The sequence below is a fragment of the Equus quagga genome, chromosome 6 (genome assembly GCF_021613505.1).
Source record: "Equus quagga isolate Etosha38 chromosome 6, UCLA_HA_Equagga_1.0, whole genome shotgun sequence".
Classification (NCBI taxonomy): domain Eukaryota; kingdom Metazoa; phylum Chordata; class Mammalia; order Perissodactyla; family Equidae; genus Equus; species Equus quagga.
The window spans coordinates 110,061,912-110,075,054 of record NC_060272.1 but is presented as its reverse complement, the minus strand read 5'-3'; the positions used below and the strand labels follow the sequence as shown (position 1 = coordinate 110,075,054).

The following is a 13,143-nucleotide window of genomic DNA, read 5'->3' as shown; positions in this document are numbered from 1 at the left end:
TTTATAGCATGTGCAGGCTGGAATAGCTCATTTCTAAGGTTTTGAGAAGTGTGCATTCATCTCTCAGTTCAGGCAAGGCTGAGGTTCACCTGGTAGGTCCCAGTCTAGTTGTACTGGTTGTTAAAATATTGAAATGTATTGATACTGGCTGGTATACAGCAATTTTCTTTTTATTGAAGCTGTAAGTCACCTACTGATATTGCTCAATGACAGGGACACAGGAGTGTTGCTGGGCCACAGGCAGCTACTGGGCAGACCAAGGCAGATGCAGAGGTGGCAGTAGGGCCATGTGGAGCACCCAACTGCTGCCAGGAGTGATTGGGGCTGAGGTTCTAACTGTAAGGCCCCAAGCCAGGTGGGAAGAGCTGGTATCCAAATGCCACCTGGCCATGACAAAGGAGCACTTCACATGGTTTTCCTCTGGTTACAGCAAAGTGCCAGAAACTTGAGATAATATAACTACTAATTTAATGAGGGAAGTCATCGGAAAAGTTTACTGCAGCTCCCTATGTTAGCTTATGGCAGACACAATGTCTTAGTCTGGGCTGCTATAACACAGTGCCATAGACTGAGTGGCTTATAAACAAAAGAAATTTATTTCTCGTGGTTCTGGAGGCTGAGATGTCTAAGATCCAGGTGCTGGCAGATTCAGTGTCCAGTGAAAACCTGCTTTCTGGTTCACAGACAACTGTCTTCTTGTATCCTCCTGTGGAAAGGGCAAGTGAGCCCTCTGGGATCTCTCTTATAAGGCACTCATCCCAGTCCTGAAGGCTGCACCCTCATGACCTAATCACCTCCCAAAGACCCCACCTAATACCATCACATAAGGGATTAGGTTTGGACATAGGAATTTTGGGGGTCACAAACATTCGGTCTATAGCACATATCAAACAAAAGGGAATATCAATTTTTTAAACTAATAAATGGTTTAGAAGCTGTTTGAATGGTTGAATGAACTGATAAGCAGTGTTATGGTATATAATTTGGTTTATTTAGAGAATTATAGTTTGGAACTTTATGATTTTATTTATGAAAAGCTCTTGTTGCACTGGTGCTCAGATGCTTTCCTATCACTCTCATTTTGGGTTTTCCATTGTCCTTGATCCTCCACTAAATAGTAGTCAGCAAAGAGCAATGAAAAGTGGAGATACATAAACCAGACAGTTTTGCCATTTGGGAATAGATATGGTTAAATATTAATTGAGTGCAGAAAATGACACTATTACTAAAAGAGAATAGAATCACTGAGATGATCTCTGTCCTTACTGTGGAAAATCAAGTATTAAATCTGGTCTTGAAAACTGCCAAAAGAAATGTTGTAATCTGTTGAAATAAACTTCCAGCCCTGGTGGTCTAGAGGTCAAGATTCAGTGCTCTCACCCATGCCACCTGGGTTCGTTTCCCAGTCAGGGAACCACACCACCCCTCTCTCGGTTGTCATGCTGTGGCAGCTGCATGTTGCTGTGACGGTAAAAGCTATGCCACCGGTGTTTCAAAGACAGACTAGGAAGGAGAACCTGGCTACCCACTTCAGAAAAAGTTGGCCATGAAAACCCTCTGAATAGCAGTGGAATGTTGTCAGATACAGTGCTGGAAGGGGAGAAGATGGCGCAAAAAAACCAGGCAGGGTTCCACTCTGCTGTCTACCGAGTTACTAGGAGTTGGAATCCCCTGGATAGCACTAACAACAATAGAAATAAACAATTCAGCATATAATTTTTCTGTCCACTAAAATATAGCCTAATATTTATGTAAAACTTCCTTTTATTGCGTTCTCCATTATTAAATGGCTATTGATGTGTGCATATTAACATTTCCTTATTCCCAATAACAACTTTGATTTGTGTCGTCTAATGTTAGCATACTCACTGCTCACTCTCTACAGAGGAATCCTCTGCCCAACTTGCTGGATAGTGGTTTCCTTACTTTCAGCAACAATTATAGTTTCCCATGTATCATTTATTGTCTATTCTAAGTCCTCCTTTGGCAGAATAATCTGGCCCTAGGCAGGCTTTTCGAAGAATTGTGTGGCGAACGCGTGTTGTATCAGGGGTGCTGTGACCTTTTGGAAGTATTGGTTTGCTGTATTTGGAATTCTGATGCTTTGCCATGCTACCATACTCAGTAAGTCTTTGTTAAATTGAAATGAGGAGGTTTTATTTTCTGCAAGTTTTAGGCAATTTAAAAATAAGCCCATCCAGACCACAGTATGGTTGATTATAAAGTTGGCCTCCGCTTGTTGAGTGCCTACGATGTGCCAGGCACTTCCAAGATAAGCCATGTGGGAGCAAAAATGAAACTAGGAGAGCGTTTCCCTGAAGTACGGTCAGCAGACCTATTAAATCAACGCCTATGAGATATTTCCAATAACAAGGTTTTCTTTTGAATACATTTAAATGTTTTATCATTCCATCGGCTTGCTTTTGATAGTTTGCCATGAAAAAGGTAAAATGAATTCATTCCATAGCAGACATTTAGCGATGGTCAACCTGTTCTTTCCATAATTATGGAGAAATGAAAGCTTACCACAAAAGGGTGATCGCTTTTGATAATAAAAAGAAATCTCTCCCCCCAAGTCCAGCCAGAAACCTGAACTGCCTCATTCAGTTTAGGCCTCAAGTAGAGTTCCTGGGTGATGTTTCTAAACCACAGCCTGGGTAGCAGGTTCTGCTCCCCTTCTTTTCTACCTCAGAGTCTAACCCATTCTCTTCTCACAGAAAACTGGGGCCCAGGTAGATTAAGGGAGTTGTTTGTAATCTCACAACTGTCTATTTGGAGAACCAGGAGAGGTAAACACACCTCCGTATCTAGTCAGTAAGGGCGATGGATTGGGGGCAGGACTGTGTCTCATTTCACTTTGGTGTCCCCACACTGCTAACACCTTGCCTTCCACCTAGAATGTCTTAAATACATATTTGCTGGGATTGATAACGTGTTCCTTTTCTCCCATTTAGAATGATTTAGGTAGCTCATAACAACCACAAAAAATCGAGAACATAATCTAACTGATAATTAATAATAGCTATTGCCTGTTGAATGCCTATTGGATTTAGCGTTTCAGGGGCATGATTTTGGGGCCTTACAGCTTTGTCATGCTGGAGATATTGCTCCCATATTGCAGATGAGGCCAGTGGGCTTTGGTCCTGGAAATAGAGAAGCAGCTTACTGGTCATCCAGCGACACTGCCTGATCATCCATGAATCAGTCCTGAGGGTCACTTGTAGTCACTTTAGAATCCAATAGGAAAAGACAAACATCAGTATTCGTATTCAGGAGCCCCCGCCTTCTAGTTCTCATAAACTCAAAGGGGAACCTCCTACACATCTCCTGTCTCTCACACTCAGCTCTATGCATGAAGCCTAACAAGGAGTAACTCTAGAAATACCTTCTGAGGATTTTTCCTTCAGGAAAAAAAATGGTGCGGGGAGGGGAGAGCTGTTGTCAAAGAAAACATTTCAAGAAAGAAATGGAGCTAGTTCATTTGCATTAGCTAATTGGGAAGAAAAAAATCACTTCTTTTGTTCTCCAGTGTCCTTTTTTTTGTTCTCACTGGACTTCCCAATTGCTGTTTAATGTTGAAATCAGAAATTATTTTTTTAGTGTATGGCTAAAAATGAAAGACTTAAAAGAATTTTGTTGGTGAGTCTAAGCCCTCACATTCAGCCCTCAGAAATCAGATGAAACCTGTGCAGGCTACTCAGAGAATGAGGTCGAGAAAAGAGGTGCTGAGGTGCTTACTAATGAGGGGAGGAATGTAGCATTGGCTGTTTCAGTAAGCTCAGGGAGCGCTTCTGATCCCGCTGCTGAGACCATATGTGTGCACGTGCACATCCATTAGAATATTTATTCTTTCATAAACTCCCTTTGTGAAATATTTCCTGAGAGAAAACATCAGTGTTTAAATATGTTTGCTTAAAAAAATTGCTCCCAATTTTTGCAGTTGAGTGATACATTTTAGTGCTTTTTTTTTTTTGGTAAAGAGTAAGATTAAAATACTTTACTTAAAGTGAATATAAAAGCTACTTTTTTCTTCTTTTATCTAAAAAGGTTCACAACATTTACTCCTTATACTAATGTTTTGTGGTATTTTTTTCTAAAGGAGTCAGAGCCTAAGCCAATAATAGTTGCAATTTCAAACTTATTACTAGAAGTATGAGAATAATTAGTGTAAGCTTAGTTTTTCCTATGTCTTAGGGATGGAGTGGATTTGTAGATGGAAAGCCACTAAATAATGGAGTGATTCTTCCAGAGGTCATATAAATGATTCTTTCCTTCATTTCCTTTGCCTTACCTCACCAAAAGGTCTAAGGATAATCAATTTCCAGCTTTGAAATACAGTTGCATTGAATTTGGTTCAGACCTTACAGATCATTTTGTTGCATTAACTTGCTGTTTTTGTGCCCGTCATAGTGATATTTGTCCTCGTGAGATTTGATCTGTTGGTTTTGATTTGAAAGGGCTGCCATCCAGCTGAAAGTGTAAATAGTGAGTTTGAGTTTCTCTCTTGATTCTTTAACTCGGCACATTTCTGGCATCCTGTCCATGTTGCAGTTGAGATGCCTCCAAAGTTACTTTTGTCCTTTGCAGCGAGACATCAACTTGACATCTATTTCATGGTTTAAAATAAAACCTTTGGTGTCCTTTTTGTCATTTTTTTTTTCCGTCTGAATCATGACTGCTTAAGCAGTGTTGGCTCTATTCAAGTGGTATCCTTTGCTAAGTCTGTCTAGACACAACTTGGGTTTTAATGTGTGGTCAGAGAACATACAGCGGGACTCAACCCTGGTCATGCTACATCAATATTGTCCTTAAAGAATTTTCTTTCCCTGGGTTATTTTTCTTTGTGTTGGAACATCTTATAGAAATCTGAAACATAGAGGAATATTTTGTGCATCTAGGAAACGTGCGAGTATGTTTCAATCTTATTAATATACAAATTTTCCATTTTACTGGGAACCACTTTCTTTTTTGTTTGAGTTTTCATAAAATAGGTGATGTTAGTGTGGTCTCACAGATGAAACAAAGGCGTAGGAATCCAACCTTGTGAATTCAATCTCTGCCTTACTGTATGACTATACATTAAAGTGCTTTTTTCCTTTTTCTTGCCTAGGAAATTGTATAGAGGATAAAACCTCTCCCTTTTAGAAGGTCCAGTGTCCACATAGAAGGAGGCTGGGTCCTTTGAGAAGCGGATGCTATAGCTGTGAACAGAAAATTACAGTATTATTTACAGAAGGCTACTAATATTTATATTCAACGTAAAAGCAAACTATTATCTAGTAATTCTATTCACTGGACCAAAAAATTCTAGTGTCTATGATAATAATGCCTCATTGCTTTTGTTTAAATCCAAAGATTGTAACTTTCGAATCTTTCTTTTTTCAAGTTGAAGGCGTGCTTCTTAATATAAAATAGTATTAGATTTCTTTACCTAGAGAAATGCATTTAAGTTGGTTTCAGTTAAGAATTACTCCTATTTTTTCTTCTAATCTGAAATAGAAAGGATAAATATATTCTGATCTATGGCCTTACTAGAAAATACAGTGCCGTGTTTGTCATTTTTCATTATGCTTTTTAATGCTCGAAAGACACATTCAGTAAATTTGAGGCTTACTGCAGACTTGCAATTATTCTTTGTTTCATGTTAAACTAATTGGGTTGAATACTTTTTATGTGCTTTTGTTCAACTCCACAAAGAAATTGTGGATTATTCATCTGAAATGAATGAATTTTAAATTATTTAAACTTTGCATTGCTAGTGTATGACCCTTTTAGACTGTTTTGAAAGAACAGACAGCTCTTTTTTCCCTAGACATTACAGATTTAATTCATTTTGGATACAAATACCATTTATCTTGTATTTTAAAAACTGCTATGTTGTTTATTATACTTTGATCGATTTACAAATTATTTCTACTTTTCTTTAAACAAGCATATTTGGAAATTGCGATAGCTCAAGATGAAATAGCTTGTGCCTTTTAAACCTTGATGGATGAAGACCAACTATCTCACCATGTCGTTTAAATGCCTAAGTATAATCTTCCTGATATGATTCACAACGTCTATATCCCAGAACAAATTTGTATTTTCTTTTCAAGTACTCTGAAGTTTCAAATACCTCTCTCCCTATTTTACTCAGCAACAATCTGCAATTTATTTTTCTCCAGGAAAATCGAATCTGTTACTGCTTAGTATTCCTACCAGTTTGAAAAATGTGGTTTATATTGGCATCAGAGCGGTAATTTACATATATTGGGATAACAAGAATGCATGCCAGAAAAAGATCAACATAAAATGAAATGCAGAAAAGCTGTTTTCCTTCAACAGCAACTCAAAGTAAAGCTAATAGAGAAATTGATGAGCATCTGCCCTGAATACATCATTTGTTTCTTCTAGGTGAAGTGTGACCAGTACTGGCCCAGTAGAGGCACAGAAACCCATGGGCTGGTCCAAGTGACGCTGCTCGATACCGTGGAGCTGGCCACATATTGTGTTCGAACATTTGCACTTTACAAGGTTTGCTTTTTATTTTTTTTTCCTCGCTTTCCTCTTTCCATTATTTAAAGAAAGCTTCTTTTGAGAAATCAAATCTCTCAAGGCTTTGCTTAAATCTTGATTCCACTGGCAACAGTGAAGAATGAAATAATTCTTCCATTATCGCTCAGCAATTTTTCTCCTTGTCTGGCGATTTATCAGTAAATATGGAACTCTTGGTCTGAACGAAAGTTTCGGCAAATGAAGAATAGATGAAAAAGAACTAGTTCTCCCTGTAAAATATAACAGGAGCGGTTCTGATAGCTAAACCTGAAAAATATAATGTTTCTCCCCTAAGAATTTTATCTTCCTGAGCAAATATTTATCATTTACAAATAGCTTGATGTTTATATCTCCAAGGAGTGTGTCTTCCCAAAGGATATAGGGTAGGGGGAAAGAATGAAGATAGCCCATTTTCCTGTTACCTCTTCCATGTTATTATTTATCGTCACAACATGAGGCTAGGAAAACAGAACTTCAGCCAGTTTTCCTACTTCACAGAATGGTTCCAGCGAGAAGAGAGAAGTGAGACAATTCCAGTTCACCGCCTGGCCTGATCATGGTGTTCCAGAGCACCCTACACCTTTTCTGGCTTTCTTACGGAGAGTCAAAACCTGTAACCCTCCTGATGCAGGTCCTATGGTTGTGCACTGCAGGTAGGAATCCCGGAGAGCATTTGTTTTCCTTGTGGTGAGAAGGTTTGTGGGGAAACAGAAACAGAAAGGGTTCCTCATAAGATGTGCTCTTTCCCATTTCTTGATACTCTTGGGTGGCAAATGCCTTCATAAATAATGCAGGGGGTCTTTTTTGATCAAATGAGGCCTATACTAACATTAATAGGAAGGATTTGATATAGGTGCATATTCCCCCCGGAGGCAATAGACAACTATGGTTCATGCTGTTTTTTCTTTGCAGCAAAAATAGATAGACACAAAATCAACTGTACCCAATGGCCACAAGTATATGAAAGAAAAGAATTGAGAATCAATTCATATATATGTATTTTTATGAATTGTTTGACATGTTCAATTGTTTGACATATTCATGTATATATATGAATTGTTTGACAAATTCTTGTGGGCTGGACTGAGATAATCTTTTTAATATTTATACAAAAAATATTTCTGAACAAAATAATATTATAAACGTACAAGCTTTCAGAGAGAATATCTTATTGCTTAAAGATGCCTTCTGCATATTAGTATTATCGTCATATATAGAAAATACACTAATTTGAGTTTTAAAAATTTATTTAATATATATAAAGACTATAGTTTAGAAGAATTTATTTTATGCGCCTGGAGATAATGAGCCTATATTTCCCTTGAAATCTTGTGTAATTTATTATTCATTACTCAATACTGACTAACATTCTCTATATCACCGCTCAGATTCTACTATATATAAGCATTCATACATTTTTAATATTAAACTGATTTCTTCCAGTTTCCTGGGTTCCTCTCAGGTATTACTACTAACAGGTTAATAGGTATCTAGTCAGATTCTATTTATTACTATATAAATGTATAGTTCATGTAATTCATCATAGTTCTCTATAAGCTGAGTAACTCTAATGTGAGAGAATATGGCTTCTTGCATAGACAAGTAAAATTACAGTGTGGAAGTTTATAAAAAGGAAAGAAAGCATCTATGATAAACCACTTCTATCATGACCTAATAGCATAACTCTCTTTCACATCCCATAGTATCTGATAGCATAATATGCAGATCCTAGAAATGGGGTCTGTTTTTACAAAAAGATAGAGACAATGGATAGGTCAGAATGAAAGCAATAAAATTCACTTGACCAACTCATGCTACAGTGGTATTTGTTAAACAATGGCCTGGCCAATTCTGAACAAGATGTTGTTTTATTTTATTTCTCTTTCCAGCAATTTTTTTTCCCAACAAAAATAGAAGTAATGACATTACCTTATATTTATGGAATATTTACGCATTCCCAAGCATTCCTCCGTGCTGTTTTGTTTGATGTTAACAGTATGTAGGGTCAAGAGAAGAGAACACGAGAGGCTACAGGGTTTGGCTCAAGTACTAATGCTAACAAGGTGGACGTAGAGTCCACCTCATGCCTTGTAACCTAGTTCTTTCTCCTCTGTAACCAGGACAGGGACCTTTAAGGACGTGCTACTATGTTGCAGTCTTTTGCAAGACTTTGAAACACCAGAAATTATTATTAGTTTGAGCAAACGCTTTTGCGTCATGAAAGCAGATTTCTTGTTCTCCTGCCTGTTGGTTTCAGCGGGTGCTAGTTTGACCGGTCTGTATACTCTGTTATACAGACTTTGCAGGCCCCAGACCATCGTGCCTGCTTACATGGTGGCCGTGCTTTGTCGTGAGCTCGACTGGATTGTGAAGATTACACATGAAACACCTTCAGATGGAGTTTGGCCACAGTACAGGGAAACATAAGTCTGAGCTCGCTGAAAGAATCTTGCTCTCATATGCCTAATAGCAAAAATTCAGTTCACACAGACACACACACAGACATACTCAGATACACACGTATTTATATATATAAAATAATATCAACAAAAATTAGGGAAACCTAACTTGGAATTTTTCACTGGAGAAAAGCATTATGTTATTTGCATCGTGTTTTGAAATATAGTGTGTTCCTTCTCTCAAAATGTGCTTCCCATTTCCGCAAATTAAAATGGAGGATCTGGAAAATTTAGATAGATAGATAGATAGATAGATAATTCAAAACTGCAGTTTACGCTCTGGTGATCGTAAGCAAGATATAAGGCTTTATGCTAGATACTTGGGCAGATCCAAAAAATTTGCAGGAAAGTGAGAGAGATAAGATAACTATAATGCCTTATTTTGAGAAAATACACACACCTGCTACCCTCTACCCGACTCGTCCATGCCTATATTATGTTAAGCAACCTGGACTCACCTCCAAGAGATACAGACAACTCAGGAGAAACAAGGAAACAAAGATGAATGTGCAGAGCTAATAGCTGCTGACATTTGGAAGTGCTGTGCCTGAGGCTCTGGAGAAGCTGTGTATTGAAACAAACAACAGAAGAGTAGGTATATTGGTGGAAGAAATTTGTTAGCAACTTCGAAACAATGGGGGAAAGATGCAGCATAAACTGGACTCTGCGAACTGGTCTGTGTTTACCCATAGGTAACCTCATGTGTCTGGTAAGAAATTTTGGCCTCTTTATTTAGGAGAGGCCATGTCCGCATTGTTAGCCTGCAAACCATCATGAATCCTGGACTTGAATACAGGGTCTGTTAAAACTCGAGGGCATAATTTTTCTGATGGAGCGGCAGAGTGAAGTCATTCCAGATAACAACTGCTTGTGTGGTATCCCAGAAATCCTAGTTTAGAAATCCACTGTAAGCAAGAAAAAGCTATGCAGAAAGCCACAACCACCAAGTCGCAAAGGGATATCGATCACAGTTACCATCATGATGTTGTGAATAATTACACAAAATACTCTGGAATATAAATACTGTATTTCATGTCATGATTTCTGTTATGATGGACTTGAATTTTTTTTGCTGTACTGAAGAAGTGGTAATAAAGTAAATCCAAGCCTTCTGCCAAACAGATGCTGTGAGAATGGAGGAGGTTTAAAAGAAGTCTGGGAGTGGACAATAAAAAGGGGAAGGGTGCAAAAAAAGAAAATTCATGGTCCTCCAGTAGTTCTGTCTGGTAGTAAGTGTGTTAGGACTAAAAAGAACCATTCATAAGAAATTTTAACGATCGATAATAAAATTATGAGGATAGCCTAGTGCAATAAGCATTGACAAGACCCTGGAAGGTTGGGGATAAGGTCTACCACATTCCTAAAAGAGGGAATGTCTGGCTCAACAGATGTAGAAGGAAAGGCCAACTCTAGCTATCAGTCAGTTCAGACAGAGCATATAATCTCAACATCAAGAGTGCACGCTCTGGAAAGAGAGATGGCCTGGGTAAATCACTGGCTTGTTCACTTATTGCGTAAAACCCCGGCTTGTTCACTTTTGGTAAGTTGTTACTTATCTGTTAGCCTCTGTTTCTTCACCTATAAAATAGATTAACACTATTCATAGCAATGAGACTTTTATGAAGATTAAATGAAATGATACACATAAATAAGTTAGGACAGTGCATAATATATGGAAGTATGTAATAAGGTTAAATTAGTATATTAATTTTTGAGTGAGTTTTAAAAGCTATGTGTATATTTACAACTCTAGGGAGCAGAATTCAAGATGAACTTGGATAGCATCTATATAACCTGAGCCATCCATCCTATGAATAATCAGATGTTTATAAATATTCAAATGTTTGGATAGATTTCTTAAAATTTAGATATTTTCCATCATGGTAATTCTATCAGATTTCCCACAGTGACACAGAACATTTTAATGCTGTGAGTCAGAGTCATTTATAACAATAAATCTCATAAACCTGAGAAACCATTGAACTCTTAAAGTGATGCCGGTAAGAATACATAGAAATTAATGCTGTGGTTCTTGGATGCCTTCAAGATAAAATTTGAACTTCTTAGCCTTGTGTTCATGGCCCTTTATAATCTAGGCTGATCTCGCCCTTTATGTCTCATTGTCCTCTTTTGGCCACCTACCACTAGTGGCACATTCCAAGTATTTTCATCTTTGTCTCTCAGCAAACAATATTTATCCACTGTAGAATTTCACCTATTCCCTTCTCTACCTGATCATGTTCAACCTTGTTTTGTAATCTAACTCAAAAGTACTTCCTGTGTACATTGCAAAGGTTGCAGACTGGCCTCATATGGCTTTGTTGATATACATGGTAATTTTTTTTTTTTAATTTGAGCTTGAATGCCTTTAAACTGGAATGCACTATCCAGTTTTCCAAACTGTCCCCACTCCCTATTGTTTTTTACATACAGCCCAACTCATCCATTTATAGGAATTGCTTCATATTGTAGACATTTGATTTGAAATCCTGGAGAAGACTTTTAAACTCATTCCTCTTCCCACAGGAAGAATTAATCATTCTATTCTCTGAGCTCTTACAAAATAGGTTCATACTTAGCATATTTATTTGCGTGTATGCAGATCACATATGCCTTGAAATCTTTGAGGGCATGGACTGTGGATTATGCACATTGACGTCTCAGCTCTTAAATCATAATGGGTGCTCATTAATTGCTTACTGAAGTTATTGAATTCCATATGGCATTTTAGGAATTTTTACAGACACATGAAGATAATTTCAAGGCTGGACTGTTTTTTTTTTTTTTAACATGAGACTATATTTTAATCTCTTTATATTGGGGTATTTTTTAGGAAAGTGTAATTATTTTAGGTTGCCTTTATCTTTCTTATACCTATTTCTGAATTTGTTTTTCTACTACTCTATGTTCATTCCGTGATGAAATATAGACATAATTCATGTTTTCTAGCCATAATATTTAATAATATTGAACGTTTAATCAATATCAAATAATCTTTCCTCTCAATGAGAGAGACCCTCTTCTCAGTGTTTTGAGAGTGTTATTGCCTTTCCTCCCAATCATCCTCAGAGGGAGGAACCTTATTCTCCTATTTTACACAAGAAAAAAAAACAGGTCAAGAAAGGTTAGCTTAATTGCCTGTCCTCCTGCCTCTAGCAATGGTAAAGCCATTATGTGCCCCAGGTTGCCTAGCCCTATAGACCAAGCGAATTCTCCAGTCTTTAGATCACTTGGTGGTCCTCAGCTTGTCCTTTGGCCACCCACTTGGAGGACATCCCTGAACTTGGTCAGAATGAGCCACTGCTTCCCTTTTGATGCCACATCACATTGCCATATTCTAGCCTTTATTTCACTCTTTCTGTATCGAAGGTAATTGCTAGCATGTGAGTCTCTTCTATCTCTTAATCATTTTAGCATAATCACAATAGCTTCCAATTACTGAGCCGTTACTGTCTTCCAGGTATTACTAAGCACTTAAGGGTTCACTCATTTGATCCACAAAATAATATATTGTACTTGTGAAGAGCATTAAGCCTAGGAATGTCTTAGGTGATTTGCTCGAGGTCACACAGCTCATAAATTTAGGCCTTATTTCATAGTCCATGACCTGTTTACGCATCATTATATCCAGTTCTGACTCCTCTTGTTATAGAGTCTACCTTAGTTCCTTACAGTTACCTCCTTACTACATATTTGTCAACTAAATGGTTGTCAGATGAGTATTTGCCATTATCTCTTCACAGATATCAATGCAGTACATGAAAAGAGACACACTATATTTTTTCTCCTTATTTATAAAATTTGATTTTGAAAGAGGAAGATTTTGAAAGGAGGAGACCTTTCAAGCTATTCGTTAAGCTTAGGTTTTTATGGACTTCATACATTACATTTTCTCGTATTATTTCAATCCTCCTCTTCAAAAATAAAGAAGTTTTGTTCCCTCTTCTCCCTTTTAAGGCCTATTCTTTATGTTGTTTGATAGAAGAATTTGTGATTTATATTCTGCTAGTACCAAAGGGATCTGACAATTGATTTGCTCTGAGTATTTGCTTCTTGTTAAGAGGGAATAAATAGAGATGAAACTGTAATTTCATTGAGTCAGTTATAAAACCTTGAGACATGATACTAACTCTGAGTCACATGAATC

The 13,143-nt window shown here is 37.5% G+C and overlaps 1 protein-coding gene across 1 annotated transcript in view; it reads left to right on the top strand.

Moving 5' to 3' along the window:
• Positions 1 to 13,143, top strand: part of PTPRD (protein tyrosine phosphatase receptor type D) — a 297,200-nt gene that overhangs the window by 247,191 nt on the left and 36,866 nt on the right. The window contains exons 25-26 of the mRNA XM_046663898.1: positions 6,397 to 6,516; positions 7,036 to 7,190. Of these exons, the coding sequence (XP_046519854.1) occupies positions 6,397 to 6,516; positions 7,036 to 7,190 (275 nt within the window). The remainder of the gene's footprint in view (positions 1 to 6,396; positions 6,517 to 7,035; positions 7,191 to 13,143) is intronic.